General features: G+C 32.6%; 1 protein-coding gene across 1 annotated transcript in view; it reads right to left on the reverse strand.

Annotated features, from left to right (window-relative positions):
• Nucleotides 1-5,280: 5,280 nt before the first annotated feature.
• LOC132735336 (synaptogenesis protein syg-2-like) overlaps nucleotides 5,281-22,267 on the reverse strand; it is a 78,830-nt gene continuing 61,843 nt past the window's right edge. Inside the window, exons 9-14 of the mRNA XM_060722278.1 lie at nucleotides 16,692-16,982; nucleotides 16,116-16,424; nucleotides 14,015-14,311; nucleotides 10,862-11,002; nucleotides 7,324-7,357; nucleotides 5,281-5,922 (exon numbers count right to left, since the gene is read on the reverse strand). Of these exons, the coding sequence (XP_060578261.1) occupies nucleotides 5,766-5,922; nucleotides 7,324-7,357; nucleotides 10,862-11,002; nucleotides 14,015-14,311; nucleotides 16,116-16,424; nucleotides 16,692-16,982 (1,229 nt within the window). The 3' untranslated portion in view covers nucleotides 5,281-5,765. The remainder of the gene's footprint in view (nucleotides 5,923-7,323; nucleotides 7,358-10,861; nucleotides 11,003-14,014; nucleotides 14,312-16,115; nucleotides 16,425-16,691; nucleotides 16,983-22,267) is intronic.

Consider the following 22,267-nt stretch of genomic DNA (forward strand, 5'->3'; position numbering starts at 1 on the left):
GCTTGTGCAAGTGGAAATGACATCACATGAAGGCAAATATCGCCTTAATCGCATCGAATTTTATTGTGGGAATGAACATCTTTTACCACCTAAACCTAGACTTACTTAGGCATCTTAGAAAGGATATATTAGCGTTCCACTCTAAATTTGTTTTAGTTCCGGCTAACAAAGCGGCCAATATCATAATTATCGTATGACGTATTCATTATATAAATGTTTTACAAAATTAACTTAACAGCACTAATGCTTATTCTAAAACCGTTCTTTCCGAAACAGATATTGTGAACAGTCATATTTCTAGTATTTCTAATTTCAAAGTACGTGTTGATGAAAAAGAGCTTAAACTTCCTATCATGTACTGGGTTCTTAAATTACAAAAACATCCATATAAAGCCCGCTTTTATTGCTAATTCTTTATCTTGTACTACCAGTAATCTTTCTATTTTATTGACTTCTTGTCTTACTGCCATCAAGACACATGTGAATAGATACTGTTCAACAGTTTATGAAAATACGGGCAAAAATCTTTTTTTGGTCTGTTTAAAATTCAACTGATATTTTAGATAAGTTTAAAGTTAAGGATTATCAAGCTTCATCTGTAAGTACTTACGATTTCTCTACCCTATATACAACATTGCCACATAATCTTATAAATGTTAAATTATTATCTTTAATAAAAAAAAAACATCTGCAAGAGAACAGGTCACATTTCTTGCTTGCAATTCAAAGAAGGCTTTCTTTACCAATTGTATCATTAAACAATATACAATGTGGACCTGTGACGAAGTTTGTAAAGCACTTTCTTTTTTATTAAATAACATTATGTCAGGTTTGTAATACAGTTTTCGAACAGATAATAGGCATTCCACTAATTGTGCCCCCTGATAGCTGATTTATTTATTTACTGCTATGAGAGGGATTTTATGTTAAGTCTTTCCCCTACTTCACATCAGGAAAATATACATGCATTTAACAACACTTCCCGCTACATAGATGACATTCTTAACTTGAATAATCGTTATTTCGATAAATTGGTTTCTAAAATATATCCCAGTGAACTTAAATTGAATAAAACTAACTCTTCAGACGTTATTACATCATTTTTAGATTTAAACATTTCTAGCATTAACAATACTATAGTAACTAAAATCTACGATAAAAGAGATGATTTTGATTTTAATATTGTTAACAATCCACATTTAGATGGAGATGTACCTCATGCTACATCATATGGGGATAATATTTATCAATTAATATGATTTGCTAGGGCGTGCAGTCGTGTTGATGATTTTAATGAGCGCAATTTATTTATTACTAACAAACTTCTTAAACAAGGTTATCGCTATCATAAATTGCATAAATATTTTATAAAGTTTTACCATCGTAATTCAGACTTAGTTTTAAAATTTAATTGTAATTTAAAAACTCTTTTACGACTAGGTATTAGCAAACCTGACCTCTACGGAGATGTGGTTTACAAACTTCGTAGGATCATGGGTCATAGTAATTTTTCTGCCGTCTTCACTAAATTATCAAACTTTTCATTTAAAGAGGCTATGACCCAATTATTTTAAGGCATACCTCATGTTTGGTGTTTAACCTTTTTACAGTTGGACGCTACGCTTTCCTCTTTTAATTACATCTGACGGACTATGTGGGAGACTCTATGATGGACAGTTCTTAAAGCCCTTTGGGACTGAATTGTCTTAATGTTCGTCTTCTGTCTTGCTACGTGGGGCCCTTGTAGGTGATTTTCGTGTTGCTCTGCCTTCCTTTAAGGCATCGAGTACTTTGGTAATGGTCATTAGGCTGTACCTTTTTCTACATATTTACATAATAGTGTGTGTGTTTTATTTATTTCGTCTAATGTAACCATGACCATTGTTAGAATTTCACATGGCGGGGATTATTTTTATTTACACTTTCGTGTCATTCAGGAACATATTGGGGCTAAGAGTGAGGTTTGGCGCGCCTTAAACCGGTTTTAACTCCCCAATGGTTTAACTACCACTGACCGTTCCAAGGCGGTACCCTCTGTGTTCCTTCACGTATTTTTTCTTGTACGTATTGTTACTTGTTTGGATGTTTACATGTTTTGTGATGTCTGTCTTGTTTGATTGTCGTTGAAGGTAAGTATTTTCTCAATCCCCCCCCCCTCTCTCATTTTTAATCCCGCCACCTTTTCACCCTTACAGCCCTTATCCCTTTAATTCCCCTAGGGGCCCGTTTTAGTTGATATTATTTCACATTACATGTCCCACTCCTTTCACCCATAATTCCGCTCTATGTTTCTTGAGTATGTCGGGGGCCACGTCCTTTGAACGTTGCCTTTGCCTTGTTGATCTTTATTCTTGTTTTTTTGATAACGTGACACTAGTCAGCAAAAGCAGATTAAACACCCAAATGTATTTTTTGTTGTTGAATATACACTTTTCATGTTCACAAAAAGTGTACAGTGATACTGTAATCATTATTGATCTAACATTGTATAACTTCAACTCCGATGTAACACCGAGCAGTTTCTGATACTCGATACCCCAACAATACGGGACGGTGCATAAGCTACAAAACGAGTATAATTTTTAAATTCGCCGTAGCTGTCAGTTTGAAGCAGCTACGGCCACGGTAAATTAGAGTTTTTAAGAATAAAAGGCCAATTCAGATAAAGATATTATCTATATATGTACATATTTTCATGTTTATAACAATCTGAAGGACCTGTTGGCGATCTTTCGGTTTTAAATTCAATTTTTACGTCTTTAGGGATGCTTCAATTAATTTTGAAATATTTTCAGTCATAATTTATAGATTTTTTTGATGTTGTGGCGAGTCAGCACAACCAGGTAGGCAGTATCAATTGGATTTTTTTGGGTCGAAATGAATAATAACACAACATAAGTTACGATCATGTATTTATATAAACAGGCAATTTATGGTACATATACAAAAGTCATTTTTAAATTAAACACACAATATTACATTAACTGACAAACTTGATTCATTAGAGTATATAGTTTTATAAATACAAAATACATTTATACCTGTAATTATAAAAAATGAATAAATACAGATATGGAAATACATTTTATAGCACAAAATGGCTTTGTTATTGTTTTGAATGATGGTGGAGAAAAGAGGAAAGAGATTGACCCGTGCAAAAGTAAATCGAATTCAACGAAAAAAGAGCTTTTAATAAGAACAACTGCATATGAAACCCTGTAGGAGTATCATTTAAAATGTTATAAATTGTTTTGTGTTTGTATTTAAAAATGATATAATCTAGGATAGTTTATTGGAAGTATAGGTTAAGAATAGTTAAATAAATGTTTGCCAGTACTATGTTATAAATATATATATATATACCCTATGACAATGTCAATCAACTATTTTTATTACTCATTGTAAAAAGATGACGTCTTTGTTTTTACATCTGAAGTCAGGTGGTAGAACTACTTTCAGTCAGTATTATCTTTGAGATGAAAACGAATAATCGGTATTCCGAATGGAAAGAGCTTCAATAAAAGCTTCAAAACCCAAAGAAAAAGAAGTACATAAAACAATATTCTTTTTCAGCATATACCTACAGTTAGGAATTTTTTTATAGCATTTGTACTTTATTTACAATATTATCATCCCAAATTTGTTGCAATAGTAATTTCCCATTGGCCAATGGGATTTATTTTATACTGTTAATGAAAGTATATCACGTGACTAAGAAATAGAACTGTTAAGTGAAAACAGTACGTTTTAACAATAAAAATCTGGTCACGTGCTTCATTTTTTTCAAAAAAAAAAAGAATAAAATGGCTGCCATTTTAAATTTATTCTCGATATAGCTTCTCTTTTTTAAGTTTACTACAAAGAGTCGGAACCAGAGTGACTATGACAGCCAGAAAATTTAGTTATTTGCAACGTATAGTGTTTTTTCGCGTCTTAAACATGTTTTAGTTAAGAAGTGGTACAGTTATCATTTGTTTTTATCGTTGAGTTATTGCATGGAAATATGTGTCTAAATAACCGTATAAATATGTCTAGTGTTTTGATTTCTAAATAAAACAGATCTTACTGTATGACTGGTAGATATCAATATTTGCTTAAAGAATAAGAAATAACTTCTAATGTACAGGTACAACTTAACCCTTTCCCTCATGAGCATATTGTGAAAAATGGCCGTTTTCACTGAAAAGCCTCCTGTTACAAGTTCAAACTACTATGAAACTATGAAAAATGCTTCAATACTAATCAAACTTGGCACAAATGTTAATTGGACCATTGCCTTTGTAACGACATGCTCAGTCTCAAATTTCCTGTTACCATGGCAACGAGGGGACATCTCAAAATTGCAAAAAAAAATCACTATTTTGCGTTGATTTTTTCCATCAAAATTTATTTCAAAGTCCTGTATCTTCGAATTCTCAAGGGATTGAGATCGAGTCAAAGGCTTTTAAGCGTTGGTTACACGTTACCTTATGATCGACCTTGGGTCATTTTTAGCCTCTCACAAGTCAACAATTTCTTTGACGATAAGGGGGACGCCGTCCCCTTAAAACCCCAAAAACAGAAGGGGGCACATCCCCCTTTTGGCACCCCCCTGATGTATCTTTTAGGTTGGAGGCGGCACCGAAAAAGTGCTCACTTTTTAGCAACATTTTGTCAAAGGAAAACATGTGTTTGGGGCCCAAATACGACATGTTTTCATTATTTCAGGCCTCAAAGGGGGGGGGGTCGAAAATGCGTTGATTCGCGTAGATATGAGGAAAAGGGTTAACAAAAAAATGATGAAAAACTTTGGAATCACCCAAAATCTAGTTTTTCCATGTTAACATGTGGTGTTTCACCTAATTTTGGTGAAAAATTTTTGTTTTGTATCATTTATATTTTTTTTTAAGTAAACCCTTTCCCTCGTGAGCATATTGTGGAAAATTGCCGTTTTCACTGAAAAGCCTCCTGTTACAAGTTCAAACTGCTATGAAACTATGTAAAATGCTTCAATACTAATCAAACTTGGCACAAATAATGACTGGACCACCGCCTTTGTAACGACATGCTCAGTCTTAAATTTCCTGTTACCATGGCAACGAGGGGACATCTCAAAATTGCAAAAAAATCACTATTTTGCCTCGATTTTTTCCATCAAAATTTATTTCATAGTGCTGCAACTTCTCAAGGGATTGAGATAGAGTCAAAGGCTTTTAAGCGTTGGTTACACGTTACCTTATGATGAACCTGGGGTCTTTTTTAGCCTCTCACAAGTCAAAAATGTTCTTGGCGTGGAGGGGGCACATCCCCCTTCTGGCAACCCCCTGATGTATCTTTTGAGTGGGGGGGCGGCACCGAAAAAGTGCTCACTTTTTTAGCAACATTTCTAAAACGAAAAATGTGTTTGGGGCCCAAATAGGACATTTTTTCAATAGTTCAGGCCTAAAAAGGGGGGGGGGGTCAAAAGTGCGTTGTTTCGCGTATATATGAGGTAAAGGGTTAAAAGGTAAGACTAGTTGGGTAATTGTAACTCTAGGTTCAATTTTGTTACAGTTAGATTGAGTTTAAACTTTCGGTTCATAACATTATATGTTCGGGATAATAAAATCAGTAAGACATAGGTCCTGATACATGTCACAAAAAATATATGAATTCACTGTTAAATAAAAATGCCTGTCCTTTATATTTGCATAAATGCATCTTTTACTTGAACTTTTCTTTTTGATCTATCTATTTGTGTATGCAATCGCAAATCATCTGATCGCTCTACCATGGTTAAGCTTACTTTAATGCACAGCACTTATGTTATCATATGTTTTATTGTCATCTCTTAGTCGAGAATCTAGTGTTGTATATTCGGCTAAATCATACTGTTCTGTACTTTGCTGTCCAGCACTGTTGTTTATGGAGTACGCCAAATTGGAATACGTCTGTGTATTTGTCCTGAAGTGAAAACATGTTTTTAGTTTTCTTGCATACAATAAAATGAATGCATTTTTCAACATTTATTTTATCCCAAAATGTGAATATCCCATATTGCTTGACCTTTCTCAAAGCATTAATAGACAAGAGGGCCATGATGGCCCTGAAATCACTCACCTGTATATAGGCCCCTGGGCCAAGGCCAATTTTAAACTTGAACAAACTTGGTAGACACCCATTAGAAGATGTTTCATGATAAATATCTAAGCTAGCTCTTTTGAGTTTTTATAAGAATTTTTTTTTTAGTTTTTACTATGTACATATAGGGGAAAACAATGACCCATCCCCTGGGAGGGGCCCAGGGCTTTTATTTCAACAAACTTGGTAGACACTCACAAGAAGATATTTCATGCTTAGTATCTAAACTCTAGCTCTTTGGGTTTTTCATAAGATTATGTTTTAAGTTTTTACTTTACACATCAAAATCAATGACCCCTGGGGTGGGCCAATTTTAACCCAAGGACCCTTATTTGAACAAACTTGGAAGACACCAATTAAAAGATGTTTCATGCTTAATATCTTAGCTCTAGCTCTTTGGGTTTTTAAAAAGAAGATTTTTAAGCTTTTACTATATACATAAAGGGAAAAACAATGACCCCCCCCCCCCTGGGGCGGGGCCAATTTTAACCCCAGGGATTTTATTTGAACAAACTTGGTAGACACGCTCTAGAAGATGTTTCATGCTTTATATCAAAGCTCTAACTATTTTGTTTTTTTAAAAGAAGACTTTTAAGTTTTTACAATATACAAATAAGGGAGAATCAATGACTCCCCGGGGCGGGGCCAATTTTGACCCCATGGCATTTATTTGAACAAACTTGGTAGACAATAACAAGATGATGTTTCATGCCAAATATTTAAGCTCTAGATATTTTATCTTTTCTAAAAGAAGATATTTCAAGTTTTTTCTTTCGGTTGCCATGGCAACCAGAGTTCTGCATGGAATTACATTCTTTGAACAAATTTTAAAGTCGACTACCAAAGGAACATTCCTGTGAAGTTTGGATGAAATTGGCTAAGCGGTTTCTGAGAAGATGTCGTTTAAAGTAAATGTTTACGGACGGACGATGGACGGACGCCGGACGAAAAGCGATCACAAAAGTTAACCCTGTCATTTTGTGACAGGTGAGCTAAAATTTGTTTGGACTGTTTTTTTTTCTGTCCTTTTTTCGTAAATAAAATATTTAAAGACTTATTTATACTAAGTGTTTTAATACGAAGTAAATTATGAATATCTTTTTAGTGATATATTAACTGTAAACTGAAGGATAATCATTTAAATTGTTAAATTGCTTTTTGTTTTCATTTTGCTATCTTTATAATATCAATAACATTAAAAATGAATCATACAACACAACTCACGCATTTTCTTTTAATCCCTGGGTTAATGTTTGTCCTGAAACAGAAATGTTATTCTGAATCATTTTATTATTGCTATATGTTTTTACGACAAATAAACCTCAAAGCGATGATAAGATTTCATGTAATGATCGTTTCTGTACTATGTTCATTTAGATATATTTTCTATAAAGAAGGAATGAGAATAGTAAGACATTGTTGAAGGTTTTAACTTATACGTACATAAAGCTGTGAATAAGAACTTCATATAATGGCCAAACTTCTCACAGTAACTTAAGTGACAATAGGTATATCATGTGACCAGAAATGGTGACTATCACAATATAGCGTTTGCAAGACGAAAGACAGGTATGTAATTTCTATTTTGCTCATACTACAACTAGGTATTTTATTTTTATTTCGGTTAACACTACAATTAGTTAAGTTTCTTTAAGATGTCTTTGTGCTTTGATTGCAAGGAACTTGATCTGGCATCTAGTCATATATTTCCTCAGACCCTGCACCGAAGTATCATCTCTATATTGGCTGTTCAGATAAAACAATTTGAAAATTGAATCGAGAGACCAACGTATTTTCTCCCATTCTGACATTGCTAAAACAGTGCCTACAAAAGTTAAACTTATAAAAAGTAAGTTCTTTGTGTTTATACAGCTGTATTATTTTTTTCAAATGCTCTAGACGATCAGGAAAATTGGTTAAACTGTTTTTTTTTTACTTTTATAAACATCTCTGAACACAAAGGACTAACGATTTGTAGGTTTCATTTTTGTAGGCATGCCTTAATAATGTCAAAATGTGTCTATATAACAATTACACCAAGTAAAAAAGGCTTCTTTGGCCGGAAATTTTGACTCAAAGACTTAAGAAAACGACTTCTTATGCTGGCCTTGTCAAAAATACATTCTGAAATCCTATTAGGCATGCAGATATTTTGAAACGGACATAAAGTATGTATTTTTTCTGAAAGACACATGCGTACATTCATGCAGACAGACAGACATACAGACAGACAAGGGTTTCACTTTATTCACCAAACAAGGGTCACGATTTCAACATAAGTAAGTCAATTGATGATTATTACAGATGTATCCATATGTGGCAAAGAAACAGGGTTATTGGCTACAATAAATTACGGTCACTACTTATTAAATTCTGGTTGGAATATTGAAAATTGGAGGCCCCTTTCAGTCTTAATTGGTAAAATTGATTTATAAGAAAGCAAGCAGCATCTTATTCTATATGACCCGGTCGCTTATCGGTGGTTATACTTTATTATGCTGATAATACTTTTATCAGCAAGGCTCTTATGCTGTCATGATATAGCTAGATAAGACTCCATGTGGGCAAAATTGCCCACATGGAGTATGTTTGGTTTGATTTACGACATATCTATATGATTTATCCCATACATGTGTTGTGTACGTTAAAGCTTAACACATGTTTTAAGTAAGAAAATTGGGCTCAGAAATCGAGCATGGTCATCCAACCCACTTTTTTCAGCATTGAAAATAATCTTAATCTTTTCGCATAAACTAAATTCAAAGGAATTTATAATTATGCCATAGACCTATGGCTTATCATGCTTTGCTTTTTATAAAATAATTGTACATGTTAATGTCAGTTTATTCAAAATCAAGTTGTATTATGTTTTTACCTATTGTAAGACATTTGTTTATCAAGAATTTACTTGAATGTGTAGGTGTTTACCACATCAGCTTGTGTCAATAAAGAAGATAAATTAAATCGACTTAGGCGTTGGTTAAACTAGCTGTATCAAGACAGCATAGTAAAGACTCCATACAATGCATCAAGTGGGCTCTGTTATTTGGTAACTCTGTATTAGAATTGTGTTTTAAATGAGTGCGCGTGAAAAAATTAACAGCAAAAGGTATGGAGCTGCACGAAGGAAAAGTTGTTGACTTTCAGAAAAGACTAAATAAAAAATATCAAGAAATATAGGTTACATTAGCTGAAGAAGTGTCGACTGATGTCAGTGTAGTTAAATTACATGTAATTGAATGGTCAGACTGAAAACTAGGTTTGATAAAAACACTTTCACAGTATGGTGACATAAAAGAAGATAAAAGAAAGAAATCGAGTCTAGCTTGTTGCAGTGGGTTTGCCTTTCGCCCAATATATCGCTTTTTATCAGGTTGAAGTTCCCTAAAAGGGTCAGTTAGGCTTTTTTCCATGTGTTTAAAAGTAGTTGATCATGCATTTTTATTATTTATATTTTTATAGTTATAATAATCTAAATCAGGATTTTGCACCAAATTGAAATCACCACAAACGCAATACGAGTATTTTCCTTTATTTTTACAACCTTGAAAATGTTCTCATAAAAGGACGGATTGTCGGAGCTCGGTCCGTATAACGATATTAAAGTAAATCTTATTTCTCCAACAGATAAGTCCAGTATGACATAATTTCAAAAATCATCAACTATACTTTTATGCTTTTTGTAATCTTGAATTTGAAGATAAACAACTTAAAAACATTCTGCATTCCACTGAGTATAAATGGTGTTAATTTGATTGTGTAGAAAATGTGTGTCTTAAAGACAGTAAATATCACATTTTGAATATTTTATGTACTGAAATACTTGCAGCCATTTCTTTATACCTTGTAGGCCTCTACAATTAAGAGATCATATTTTTAATGCACACATTTTTTTTTTTCAGAAAGAAAGAAAGTTGTTTGACTACAGAACTAATACAAAGAGGTAATAAATACAAAAACATTGTAACAGGTAAACTAAAACAACAAAAACACATCATAATGTACCACAAAAATAATTTTTGGCAAGAGTTCGTCCCCAGCAGTTGCGACGTATGGCTTAAGAAAAACAGTTGAGTATTCAGATCATGATGTTCAAGTTGCTGAATGGAGAAAAGAGCTCTGCTGTCTTGTCAACAAAGCGGATTTATTAAATCGACTCAGGCGTTGGTTATACTAGCTATATCAAGAAAGCATAGCTGTTTTCTCCATTCAGCAACTGGTTTAACAAATTATTAATAACGCAAAAGTGTTATTGACAAGTTCATTAAGGTGACAACAAACACTTTCCGTGGTACTACCATAAATGTCATTTAAAACAACTTATTTTAGTAATAATTGCTATTTATTTAATTCTTGTGCATTATATGTCTTTGATCTTTAAATTTTAAACAAAAATCCTATTATTTTAAACCGTTAGATATTAGTTAATTAATTAATTAATTTATTATGACAAACAAATTATTAGTTTACACATTATTGTTATAACAGGCAGCTACATAGTTTCAACCATCCCCATGGACGTGCAATTGTCGCTATTCTAGATAATTTATGTTACATCTTGGCCAACTATTTCTTAAATTATAAAAAGACTACATAAAAGGTAGACGATAAATATACTATTAATTTTGACTTATTTTCATAGTTATACGCTTTGATTTGTAGGCTTTGTTTTGAAGACTTCATTTGGTTGAAAATAAATTACTAAAACCAGGTGCGCTCATGTCTTTCGTTGAAATAAGAGAATATGTTTAGACATTTTTACCTTTTGTACGCTTTATTCTTCTAAGTAATACAGTCACATAACTGGCATACACGGATATGACAATGGAAATAAGTCCAAATACAACTCCAACTATAATTGTTTGATCACGGTCATTTTGGCAATTACGTCGTTCAGGAAGGTCTGAAAACATATATGAACATAATAATGTTTGAAAATTTCATATAACATCAAGAAAGCATTTGCAAAATGCTAGCCTTTAGTTTAGTCAATGAGTTAAGAATAAAGAGTGCTATTGTTATTGTAACGTAACGTGTCATAAAAGTATTATTATACTTTTTACAGTCAGTTATCTCCTGAACTACTTGTTTTGTTTCTAGTCTTAAAGAAGCATGAAGATGAATTCAAACATTAACGTGTTTGTCTGTAGTACTTGATGACACTGTATGATTGTTACGACAGAAAGTAGTAAACAAGGACTGACGATTAAACTTATACAATCAAGTACAATGATAATGATTTAGTAATTTGTATGAAAGTCAAACTTTTGCTACAATAACAATTTTAATAATTTCACATTCACCACTACTTTCTTCAGAAATACAGGCAAAACAAAGTATTTAATAAGTCTGCACAAACTGCATGATATATTTATTATGTATTTCAATTCTTTTTAAGACTTGAAAAAAAAATCTAGTATCCGAACTGTTTTTACAATGCGTAGGGAGTAGGGGATTATTTAGAATACTACAAGAAATATACGTATAGATACCTAACAATTAGTCTAATTCCGAAACAAAAAAAAAATAAGAAACAAATATATATGAAACTTTAAGGTGAAATATTTCATTTAGATTACAAATCGGAATAGAATAAAAACATTTTGTTCCGTTTCGATTAAAAAAGCCAAAACAATAAAAACAGCAAATTATTATTTCGATGCATTGGTAATTGTAAATCTATAATATAGATGTTTATATGTAACCGCCGCGCAGTAGTGTAATAAAGCCATTTATTACATGCTTTTCGGTGTTTTATAGAAATATATCAGTGATATAAAACTGGTAATTTCACTGTTTTAAACAGTGAAATTATCAATTTGATAATTTCACTGTTTTGAATTTAAGCCCCTTACGTTGTTTCAGTGAAATACCAGCGTGCACAGTACTGGGTACCAACTTCATGACGTGACGTCGTAAATGACGTCACGTTGTATTATCATTTGGCGCGCTTTTCATTAAGTATTAGGTTAAAATGTCTTTTTAAAACGTTTCTTTGCATATAATAAAAAGAAAATTTGTTTAGCTTAGTGTAAGATCGAAATATATTTCACCTTGTGAACACCAAAAGTTCATATTTCACTCGTGGCTGCGCCACTCGTGAAATATACCTTTTGGTGCTCACTTGGTGAATTATATTCCGATCTTACACTAAGCTAAACAAATTTTCTTTTTATTATATGCAAAGAAACGTTTTAATTTCACCTTGTGAACACCAAAAGTTCATATTTCACTCGTGGCTGCGCCACTCGTGAAATATACCTTTTGGTGCTCACTTGGTGAATTATATTCCGATCTTACACTGAACTAAACAAATATCCTCTATTTATTACATGCTTTTCGGTGGTTTATAGAAATATATCAGTGAAATAAAACTGGTAATTTCACTGTTTTAAACAGTGAAATTATCAATTTGATAATTTCACTGTTTTGAATTTAAGCCCCTTACGTTGTTTCAGTGAAATACCAGCGTGCACAGTACTGGGAACCAACTTAATGACATGACGTCGTAAATGACGCCACGTTGTATTATTATTTGGCGCCCTTTTCATTCAGTCTTAGATTTAATGTCTTTTTAAAACGTTACAACGTTAAAATTTGTTTAGTTTAGTGTAAGATCGAACTATATTTCACCTTGTGAACACCAAAAGTTCTGCGCCACTCGTGAAATATACCTTTTGTTACTCACTCGGTGAAATATATTCAGATCTTACACTGAACTAAACAAATATCCTCTATGTAATAAAAACGATATTACACTAGTGTAATAACACTTAAACGTGACGTCGTTTGCGCTATATAAAAACATAGCGTTAAAGCGCGCTAATGTTAGCGTTACACTGTAGGCGCCTCATTAAAAATTTCTCATTTTAACAGTTTACTGTTCTTATTTTATATATGTGATAAACAGAATATTATATTCGTGTAGCTTCAATACTTAATTTATTGGAACTCGTTGAAGAGGCTCGCATAATATGATTTTATTCAACTCGTTCAACAAATTTAGTATTACACTCATATAATATCCTCTATATATTATATATTTTTATTTCAAACAACGAGAAAAACTGGGAACTAGTTAGTTGCTTGTTCTTATCTTCTATATAGTGTGTACCTTATTCCTCGGAAAGTACTATGAAAAATGATAGATACTCGAATGCTTTCGACAAAAATAAATCAGGTTGTTTTTCATTTTAGTTTTTATATATCGTAGGTAGCCTGACAATTACAAAAATGTGCGTGTTCCTTATTCTCATGAAATCGCCACAGCAATTGAATATGTTAAATCTATATTATTCCTTGTTGAGGGCCTCGTTGGAGATTGATATGTTTGTTCAAATGAGTTCTCTCGTTACATAAAGTCTCTATTATTATTATTATTATTATTATTATTATTATTATTATTATTATCGTTATTATTATTATTATTTTTATTATTATTATTATTATCGCAACTTTTCGGCCCTTTCCGTCAGTATTTTAAGGGGTGAAACGAATGCAGAAAATATTAGCTGTTTTTCTCACTAAAATTGCTCTTTGAATGACACTAAAAACTATTTATCCGTTTAGTAATAATCATTTAAATTTATCAGCTTGATGATAATCATGTAAATTTCATAAGTACTTTAAGTCCTTTGATTTCATATGTGACGTCAAAGCGCGCACTGGCTAGACTGTATCTCGCGTGAATTATTGTCTACGACAAGCCTGCGACGTCGCAGAAACACAACGTCTGCGACACGTTTCATAAAACGGTCGTACGACGTGGTCGCAGACGCACGGCACCGACAATAAAATGTCGCAGACTACGACACGTTGATAAAACGGCCCCCAGGTCTTTGAAAAAGAAACTATTTTTAAAAGAACGAATTAATGTAAAGTCTTCACCCCTCCCCCCGAAAAAAGAAAGACAAACCTTTTGTTGAAACTGTCAATATGTCTGTTTCAGATGAATTTCCCAGTCTGTTAATAGCATATAAAACAACTTGGTACTTTGAACCACTTGATAATTCTGATACTGTATAATTCATCAATGTTTCTCCTGTATCAGGGATTTGAACAACTGTCCACTTTTGTTGTGATTCTTTTCTGTACTTTAAAATGAAAGTTTGCTCTGGTCCATTATCAAATCCAGGCTGCCATTGTACAGTAAATGATGATTCAGTAACAAGCTCTTGTTTATGAATAAAATTTGTTGGCACTTTAGGTTTATCTGAAAATTCAATGCATGGTCTTTAAAATTATTTTTGTATTTAATTTAATTAAATTTATTGCGTTCATTGAACGCCGCCTTTCCTTGTTGATCTTGTTTATCATATTTTATATTGAATATCGGATAATAGCAATTTAATATACAAAACGACTTACGAAAAGCATAAACATGTTTCCTTCACATCTTCAGTTATAAGTAACTCGTCTTAAATATGAATAATTATAAACCATATATAGTCATTGCTTCTGAAATTTTGTGGGATTGGTCACAAATCAATCTATGCACTCTTGCAATAAAATGAAAACACGCTAAGGCCAGAATTGTGTACGCCAAAATTGAAATGATTTAGTTTTTTTTCTTTTTTTTTTTGACAAATCACGATTTCTCTTAGTTGTACAGAGTCTATTTGAACCGCGTCAAAATGAGTAGTATAATGAAAGCTGTGTTCGTTATAGAAACGACTAAGGCATTAAAATGGTTTGATGTGCTATTTTATGCATAAAAGCCCTTTACGGAGCTACCTCCTTCTATTCATATTGTCACAGGTAAATGTATATTTTAGTTTTCGAACAGCTCAAAATTGATACTTTTGCACAGAAAAAAATATCACCACTTTGTGATTCCATGTTTATTTAAAGGAATTACTGGTGAGATATGCGGGTACCTTACCCGACAGGGAGAGCTGCTTTTTGAGTCTTAACAGGCAGATGGACCCTCGTTAAACATATAATACATGCAATAATTTCCTCGAATCAGCCTATTATTTTCCGAATTTCAGTACAAAGGTCATCTTCAGAATGATTATTACAGAGAATTTAGCAGCTTACTACCGAATGTGGTATCGAGTCTGAAATACCTTTTGCTTTAATAGTAAATATTTCTTTTCATCGAAAGGTATTAACAATTATGTTATATCGTACGAAACATCGGAATGACAGAATTTATATTTTAAACGAATTAAAGTAATTTCACCCTTTTAATATCCAATTACTTTTAGTTGGTATTTAGAAAACAATAATGAAATACTTTAGAATTTTCTGCATTTCATAAAAGTAAGCAAACGCTTTTGAACTTGTAAATCAAGCCAGCACAATCTTAATAGAAATGAATGTACTTTTCTAGCACTGGTGTAAATAGTAGATACTCCTGTCTGATATGCAAGTATGCGTACAACACCTCATACCGGAGTATGCTTGAGTCGGCAATTAGTTGCGAAGAATAGTTTAATGGTTAATTTCCCGTTCCTTATCAATTAAATACCTATGTTCCGATGTAAAGTAACAAAATCTAGGGTATATCAAGTCCATTATGGCAAGAATTTCGTCATTTTGCAACTTTGGCCGCTTGCTAGTCGATATTATGTTTCCAAATGGGCGAGTGAATAAGCGCACGGGCAAAATGACGTTGTCAATTTTAAGTGACTTTCAAGATGGCCGCTGCCGTTGAATGAGTTTATCTACTTGCTCACATTTTTTTAAAGACTTCAATAACTGTTCCGAACACAAAACGTGACCCTCATTTGTGTTTCTGATATACTATGCATAGCTAGGTCTCATTAAATATGTGCTGGCTGTTTTGTTCTGATTATAAAATGACTTTTTCTAAATGGTAATTGTTTATAATTATAATTTATAATTGTATATATATAGTACTACATTGGCATTCATATTGACCAATGAATATATTCATCATTTTTTATGGTTTTTGTTGCAGTCTTATATTTTCTAAAAACGACAAGCAGTGCTCAATATATTCCTGTTTAAATTTTTTTGTGAATAAATATTAAATGTTAAAGTACTTTTACCTGCTGGTACTAAATGAAATATCTGTTCAAAGTCCCCTATGGAATTCTTGACAGTAAGCTTGTACATTCCAAATAAAGTCCTGTTAACAATGAGAATTGTTAAATTGGTCTGAAGACCTATTGTATAAGTTTTAAATGTTGCATCATTCAACAAGGGTAGCCATTGTCCATTTGCCTGCCGAAACCATTGGAAGTCATTTTTGGAAGGTACAGGATGTGCCAAGGCCGTGAAAGATAGAACTGCTGACTTATTCTGCTGACTTGTTACATTTGTAAGCAAAGGAGCATGTGGAGACTTTCTGGGAGAACCTAAAACGATATTTATATTCTATTATTCTATATTTTCCTTCTATTTTAAGTTTAATGTTGCACTTTTAAGTGATTACTGAAGTACTGTACTCAATAATTATTTTTTACTTTACGTATAACACATCATCAATAATTATCTGATAACTATTCATATAACGACATAATATACAAAGTTTATTGTTATTTAAGCACGATAAACACAGTAATTTTTTGTAAATGTCCTAACATAAATAATGCTAAACTAAATATATTTTGGGATTTACTAACAATTAACAAAAAATGTTAACTGCTTGAATGATATCTCAGTGTTGTGAGCATTTTTTCCAAAGCATGTGTAGATTCCTGCATCAAGACATGAAGCTGAGGGAAGTACATATTCCAATGTTTTTCTATCTGAACTCGACTGTAGTTGTTGTTCTCCTTTCTTTATAGATATGGAAGATCCTGGATTACTGTCAATATCACAGTGAAAAGAAACTCTGCGTGCCGATTCATTGACAGTCACTGATGTTTTTCCTGGAAACCCGGCCATAAAGAAATCTGTTACTTTTGCCCTATCTTATAAATAGATAATAAATTTTAAAAGTGTGCAAATACAAAATGTTTTGAGACATAAGCATCGAATTTAGAATTACCGTTAATTTAGTGCTAAAAAGGGAAATAACTAGGGAAAATGAATGCAAGAGTTTTGAGTTTTGTCATATTGTCTAAGGAAATGTTAAACATGTGTTTAAACTTGTTTTTATAATGGATTTAGAGTATGTTAGATGCATAACAACTGAAGGAAGTAGCACTGAACGTGCACACAAAGTAGTATTTTAACTTCCATACAAAATACTAATTCATTATATGCATACCGATTGCCTACTGAGCAAAAAAAGCAACAATGTGTATTTCTTTTGAAAGTGTACATAAGACCCAAAATAAAAGGTTTTGAGAAATAAAAATGATAGCAATAATATGGTATAATGGGTCTTTAAAGAGATTGACTTTAACGTGCAAATATCCTTGTGCCACTAAATCAGAATCGGAAAAAAAAAACATCTATATATTTATTATAAACAAGTATGATCTGCTTGCATATATAGTGATGTTACAAAGACATTAAAAGCAATGATACAACTTATAATTGGCAAGTCGAGTTAAAATGCAAACAGCACAACCATGTATTATCTTGACACCCAAACATAATTGTTTTAGCTGTAAAAATGGATTTTATGTTCTAGTTTTAAAAATATGTCACAAAAGTATGACTACTCAAAATTCAATCATAAATGACAGTTTTGATGATTGGATATGACCATAAATGTGCTTTTATGTAAATATTCCGCAAAAGTCTTTGTGTGACTTTGCTCGTTTAGGTACAAACTTGCTCATCATAACAATTATAAAGTATTTTTCCTTCCAGAACATCTTATTCTGTTGACGTACATTTTTTATGAGTGTTTTATTAGTAAATTCTAAGCAATAATACAACACAATCGACCATAAAATCATGGAAACAATATATAATTGTTTGTAATATTCCGTTAGAGATTTAAATACGGTATTGCTTTATACTTTTGATACCATATGTTAAAGATAAGTTATTGCAAGATTTGTCACTGAAAGGCAAAACTATTGGCTTGACATGTCTATCTATGCATTATCATTATCATACCAGGACTTTTGACATTCAATTATGAATGTGGCCTTTTATTACATGTCATCATGATAAGCAGCATATTCATGTAAATGTAATTATTCATTTCAAAGTATAGTATATCTATGAATTACAAAGCTTTGCATATTGAAAGAAGACAATATAATCAAAATTATAACGTTTGCCATAAAGTGTAACCTTGACCTTTGGAATAGGGACATGACTCATATGCCCTACACGTCATCATCATGTTTAACAAAGTATTTTAAAATCCATCCAGGAATTACAGAAATGTTGATCGGACACGACAATTGAATTTAAAGCTGGAGATGTGTCTGAAAGATACTGATGATCCGCTATTAATGTTTGGACACCGAATAATAAGAATAGCAAGGGCAACATACGCCCGTCACAAAAAGTTTTTACAGAAATGTGGGCATTATAAATATGCTTATAGGAGATATTCTCTTGGCAATATCCCAAAAATATCTAGATAATTTATCATAACTAGTGACCTCGACCTTGCAAATATTTAACCTAAATTAGATGTGTCGCACTTCAGTCTTGTAGTCATGAAATTTATCATTTGTGTTTCAATCCATCAATCAATGATGACTAAATGGTCCACGTACACAAACTTTGTCCTCTCTATGTGACCTTGTTTTGGAAGAAGGGACCTGGATTATGTGCGCAATAAGCCTCACAATGCTGCAAACTTGTAACAAGTTATATTCAAACCCCCAATGAATGTAGAAAATCGGCTCTGAACAAGCATTTTTAATGACCTCTAAGCTTAACCTTTAACCTAGAGACTTGGTTCATGCCGATGAAACTGTTCACATAGAGTGAACATTTCTATGAAATTTCATTAAGTAGGAGATTTGCTCCGCGCCGCCCGACAAGCAAAACTCACTGGAAAGTTAAGTCAGTGGCACAAGTAACATTTTTTTTCTCATGAAAATAGGATAACAAAGTCTAATTATGCTGAGTAGTAAATTAAAAAGTTATGGACCGAAAAAGCAAAATTTTTATATCTTTTACCTTCGACATAAGATTATGACCTTGATCTTAAAGGATGTGCAGCTAGAGTTTGTGTCCTGTCTCTAACTTATTCATGCATTATGAAATGAATTGCTACACAGAATCACCATTAACCGACAATATGCTGTGCAAACTGCATGTACGCACCTTTAACATCAAGGTCGTACTTGGATGCTAAGGTAAAATCCTGTCCGGCTCATAACTTTGTCATTACTTGTCATTGTTAAAACATTTCGCATTTATTTTCATCCTTTCATTTTATGTGTCACATGCAAAATTCAGTTTCGCAAATTAAAGGTCAAGGTCTATTTTTGAGGTCAAATTTTAAAACATGTTTGCCGTATAACTCCGTCATTACTTTATTTATTGTCAAATAATTTGGCACATTTCACTATGTCAGTCAGACGGCGTATCATGTGCAAGACTTGTCAATGCCTGCAATTCGAAGGTAAGTGTTTTATTTTTATTTTTAGGTGAAAAGTCAAATTGTGTTAGTTCACTATCCTCTTACAATGTGTTTTTCCTTGATGTAATAGTAAAATAAAGATGTTTGGCAGATTTCTTCACAGGGTCAGATGGTGTGACCCGCGCCACAACATTGTCTAAGAGAAATATGTATATAAATGTTGCAACGTCTATTGTTTAATTTTATAATAATTTATAACCTAGATAAAGGCGTAAGCAAAAACATTGATTAGAAAAAAACAAGTTTTTATTTGTGTTTTGGTTGATCTCTTTGTCATAAAAGTCAAAGTACGTGCTACAGTTAGAGTTTTGAATAGTTACCAAATGCAAGTTTCAAGTGGATACCTTTAGTTATTTTGTAGAATGCTTTTGCCTTAGTTCACAAAGCACCATTGTGCTGTCAAATTCATGCAAAAATTTATTGACCTTATGATCTTAAAGACATGCCATGAGTGAAAACCTTCAGTAGTTTTTTGAAGATTGCTGGTGCTGATAATATTTAGCAAAATCTTTTATAAAGAAAAAAAAAATATACATGTAGATTAATAACCAAATGTATTAAAATCTAATTTGGCATGTTTGTAGAAATAAACATGTTTGATATAGACTGACCAAAAAGTTAATACGAAAAATAACTTTTGTTAAATATGTTTTTGGAAAAATAAATCTGACTGTCAAATTTTCCTGGGAAGAGCTATTTCAGGTCATTAGCAAACAAACGTGTGAGTGTTTATATCCCATAGAGGGAGCAGACGATAAGAAACCAAAAACATTTTGCTAATCTAACTTTATCAAATTAATACAAACAGGCTTAATGATCCAATAATGTGTTTATACATCCAAAATACTGATGTTAACTTCTATTTCAATAAAGTAACTTTTTGAATTACATTTTTGTTGTAAATATATTGTAATCATAAATGAAGTTCAAAGTCAGTTATAAAGTTGGTTATGTTACTTAAAATATTATATATCTGTTAACAAAATTATTAGCAGAATGTTGGTGAATAATGTCACATGTAAAACATTTCCATTTTGTTTTGAATACTTTAGTTCTGCTAACATTTACATTTCAATCCTTGGTGTATATATATTTGGAATTATGTTTATGCTATAATTCAATATTTTAATACACCATCCACGAAAAATAAGAAATATTAGATTCAACAAGTATTTTGCTTTTGGCCTTCAGTTACATAAGTCATATATCTTTTTTAATACGAGTCATTGTATTTTAATATAATTTTGAACAAAATGTTAAGTCAGATCATTAAAGTTTTAACATTTATTCTGCACTTTTCTCTTTCAAATCAAACAGAAACTACATGTAGTATATTCATTGTGAGTTGGAATTCCGCTTGACAGGCCATATAATTTGCTATGTGCAATTATATCTGTGACTGTGTCATGATGAAGTTTTGAGAGATTAAAATGCTCCAGCAGTAATTACAAATTAAATCTGAAGCTTACATTTATCATTATTATGTTTGTGATTTTATTATCAAAGTCAGATATGTAATTTAGTTATAAATACGAATCCTTCAAGAATCCACCGAATTTCTGTAGGGGGGGGGGGGGGGGGGGTGGGAGCAGAGGAAAATTAACACTGACTGCAAAGATAATATCTGGATAAGGTGGCGGGAAAATTACTTTACTCAGTCTGAATGCATTTTAATAAAACATAATGAGGCCGTCACGTCAGCGTTCTACGACGTTTGTGGAAACGTTGTTAGTCACCCATGGTTACTGGGATAGCGCCAGAAGAACTTTGTGTGAACGCAAGTAAACGCTAGTCGGAAAAAAAGTTTTAAACATGCACAGAAGTTCTTACTCAGACCAGCATTCTTCAACGTTTAAATTTCAAATGCTAAAGAACGTTTAAGAACGTTTAATTAACTTTCGCCGAGCGTTGCACACGTTTGACTATCGTTATTCAGCCGTCACTCATATCGCCACTTGGTTGTTTCTTATCGATTGCTGTGAACGACTCACTGGCGACTTATTAGCAACCTGTCAACGACTTCTTAACGGTATTCAAGCGCACGAAACGTGTTACAAAAGGTAAACGAACGTCATTTTGGCATTCACTGAGCGTCATTTGAGCGGCATTTTTGGCCGTTTCACGAATATCCATGCAAATTAAAAAAATGTTCATTTGATTTCAGAGAAGACCTACTATGGAAAATCCTAAAAGAGTGATTAGGCTATATATGTTTGCTATAGCCATACATCAAGTAGGTGTACTTAATTCATAGCTGAACATACAAGGGAATTCATCCGCAGAGAAGAAGACCCCGAGAAAGACGACAGTATTGCACTTAATCATGAATATAAAGACGTCAAGGATTCGGAAATACAAAATGCATGCAGTATAAGAAGCCCTAACCCCAAACTTTTTGTTTTGGCACCATGATGTTGACTGTTCAAACTCACAAGAACAACTGAATTCGCTATGAAATTTCCAGCGTTCTGTACCCGTTTAGCCGTAAAAATTACACGCCAACTAGTCACTATTCTGTCGTTATTTACGCGTTAGTCACACGCGCACAACACTCGTCGCTCAAATAGTTCGTCCAACGCCAGTGGCACGTAAGCACACGTTTATAGGTTTTAGAGGTATCATAATTGGTCGCAGTTACTTTAAGTCAACTGATGAGTAACACCTACAAAAACTTGATTTCGAGGCAGCGAATGA

This window comes from Ruditapes philippinarum, unplaced genomic scaffold (assembly GCF_026571515.1).
Source record: "Ruditapes philippinarum isolate M1 unplaced genomic scaffold, ASM2657151v2 ctg780_1_1_1_1, whole genome shotgun sequence".
NCBI classification, from domain to species: domain Eukaryota; kingdom Metazoa; phylum Mollusca; class Bivalvia; order Venerida; family Veneridae; genus Ruditapes; species Ruditapes philippinarum.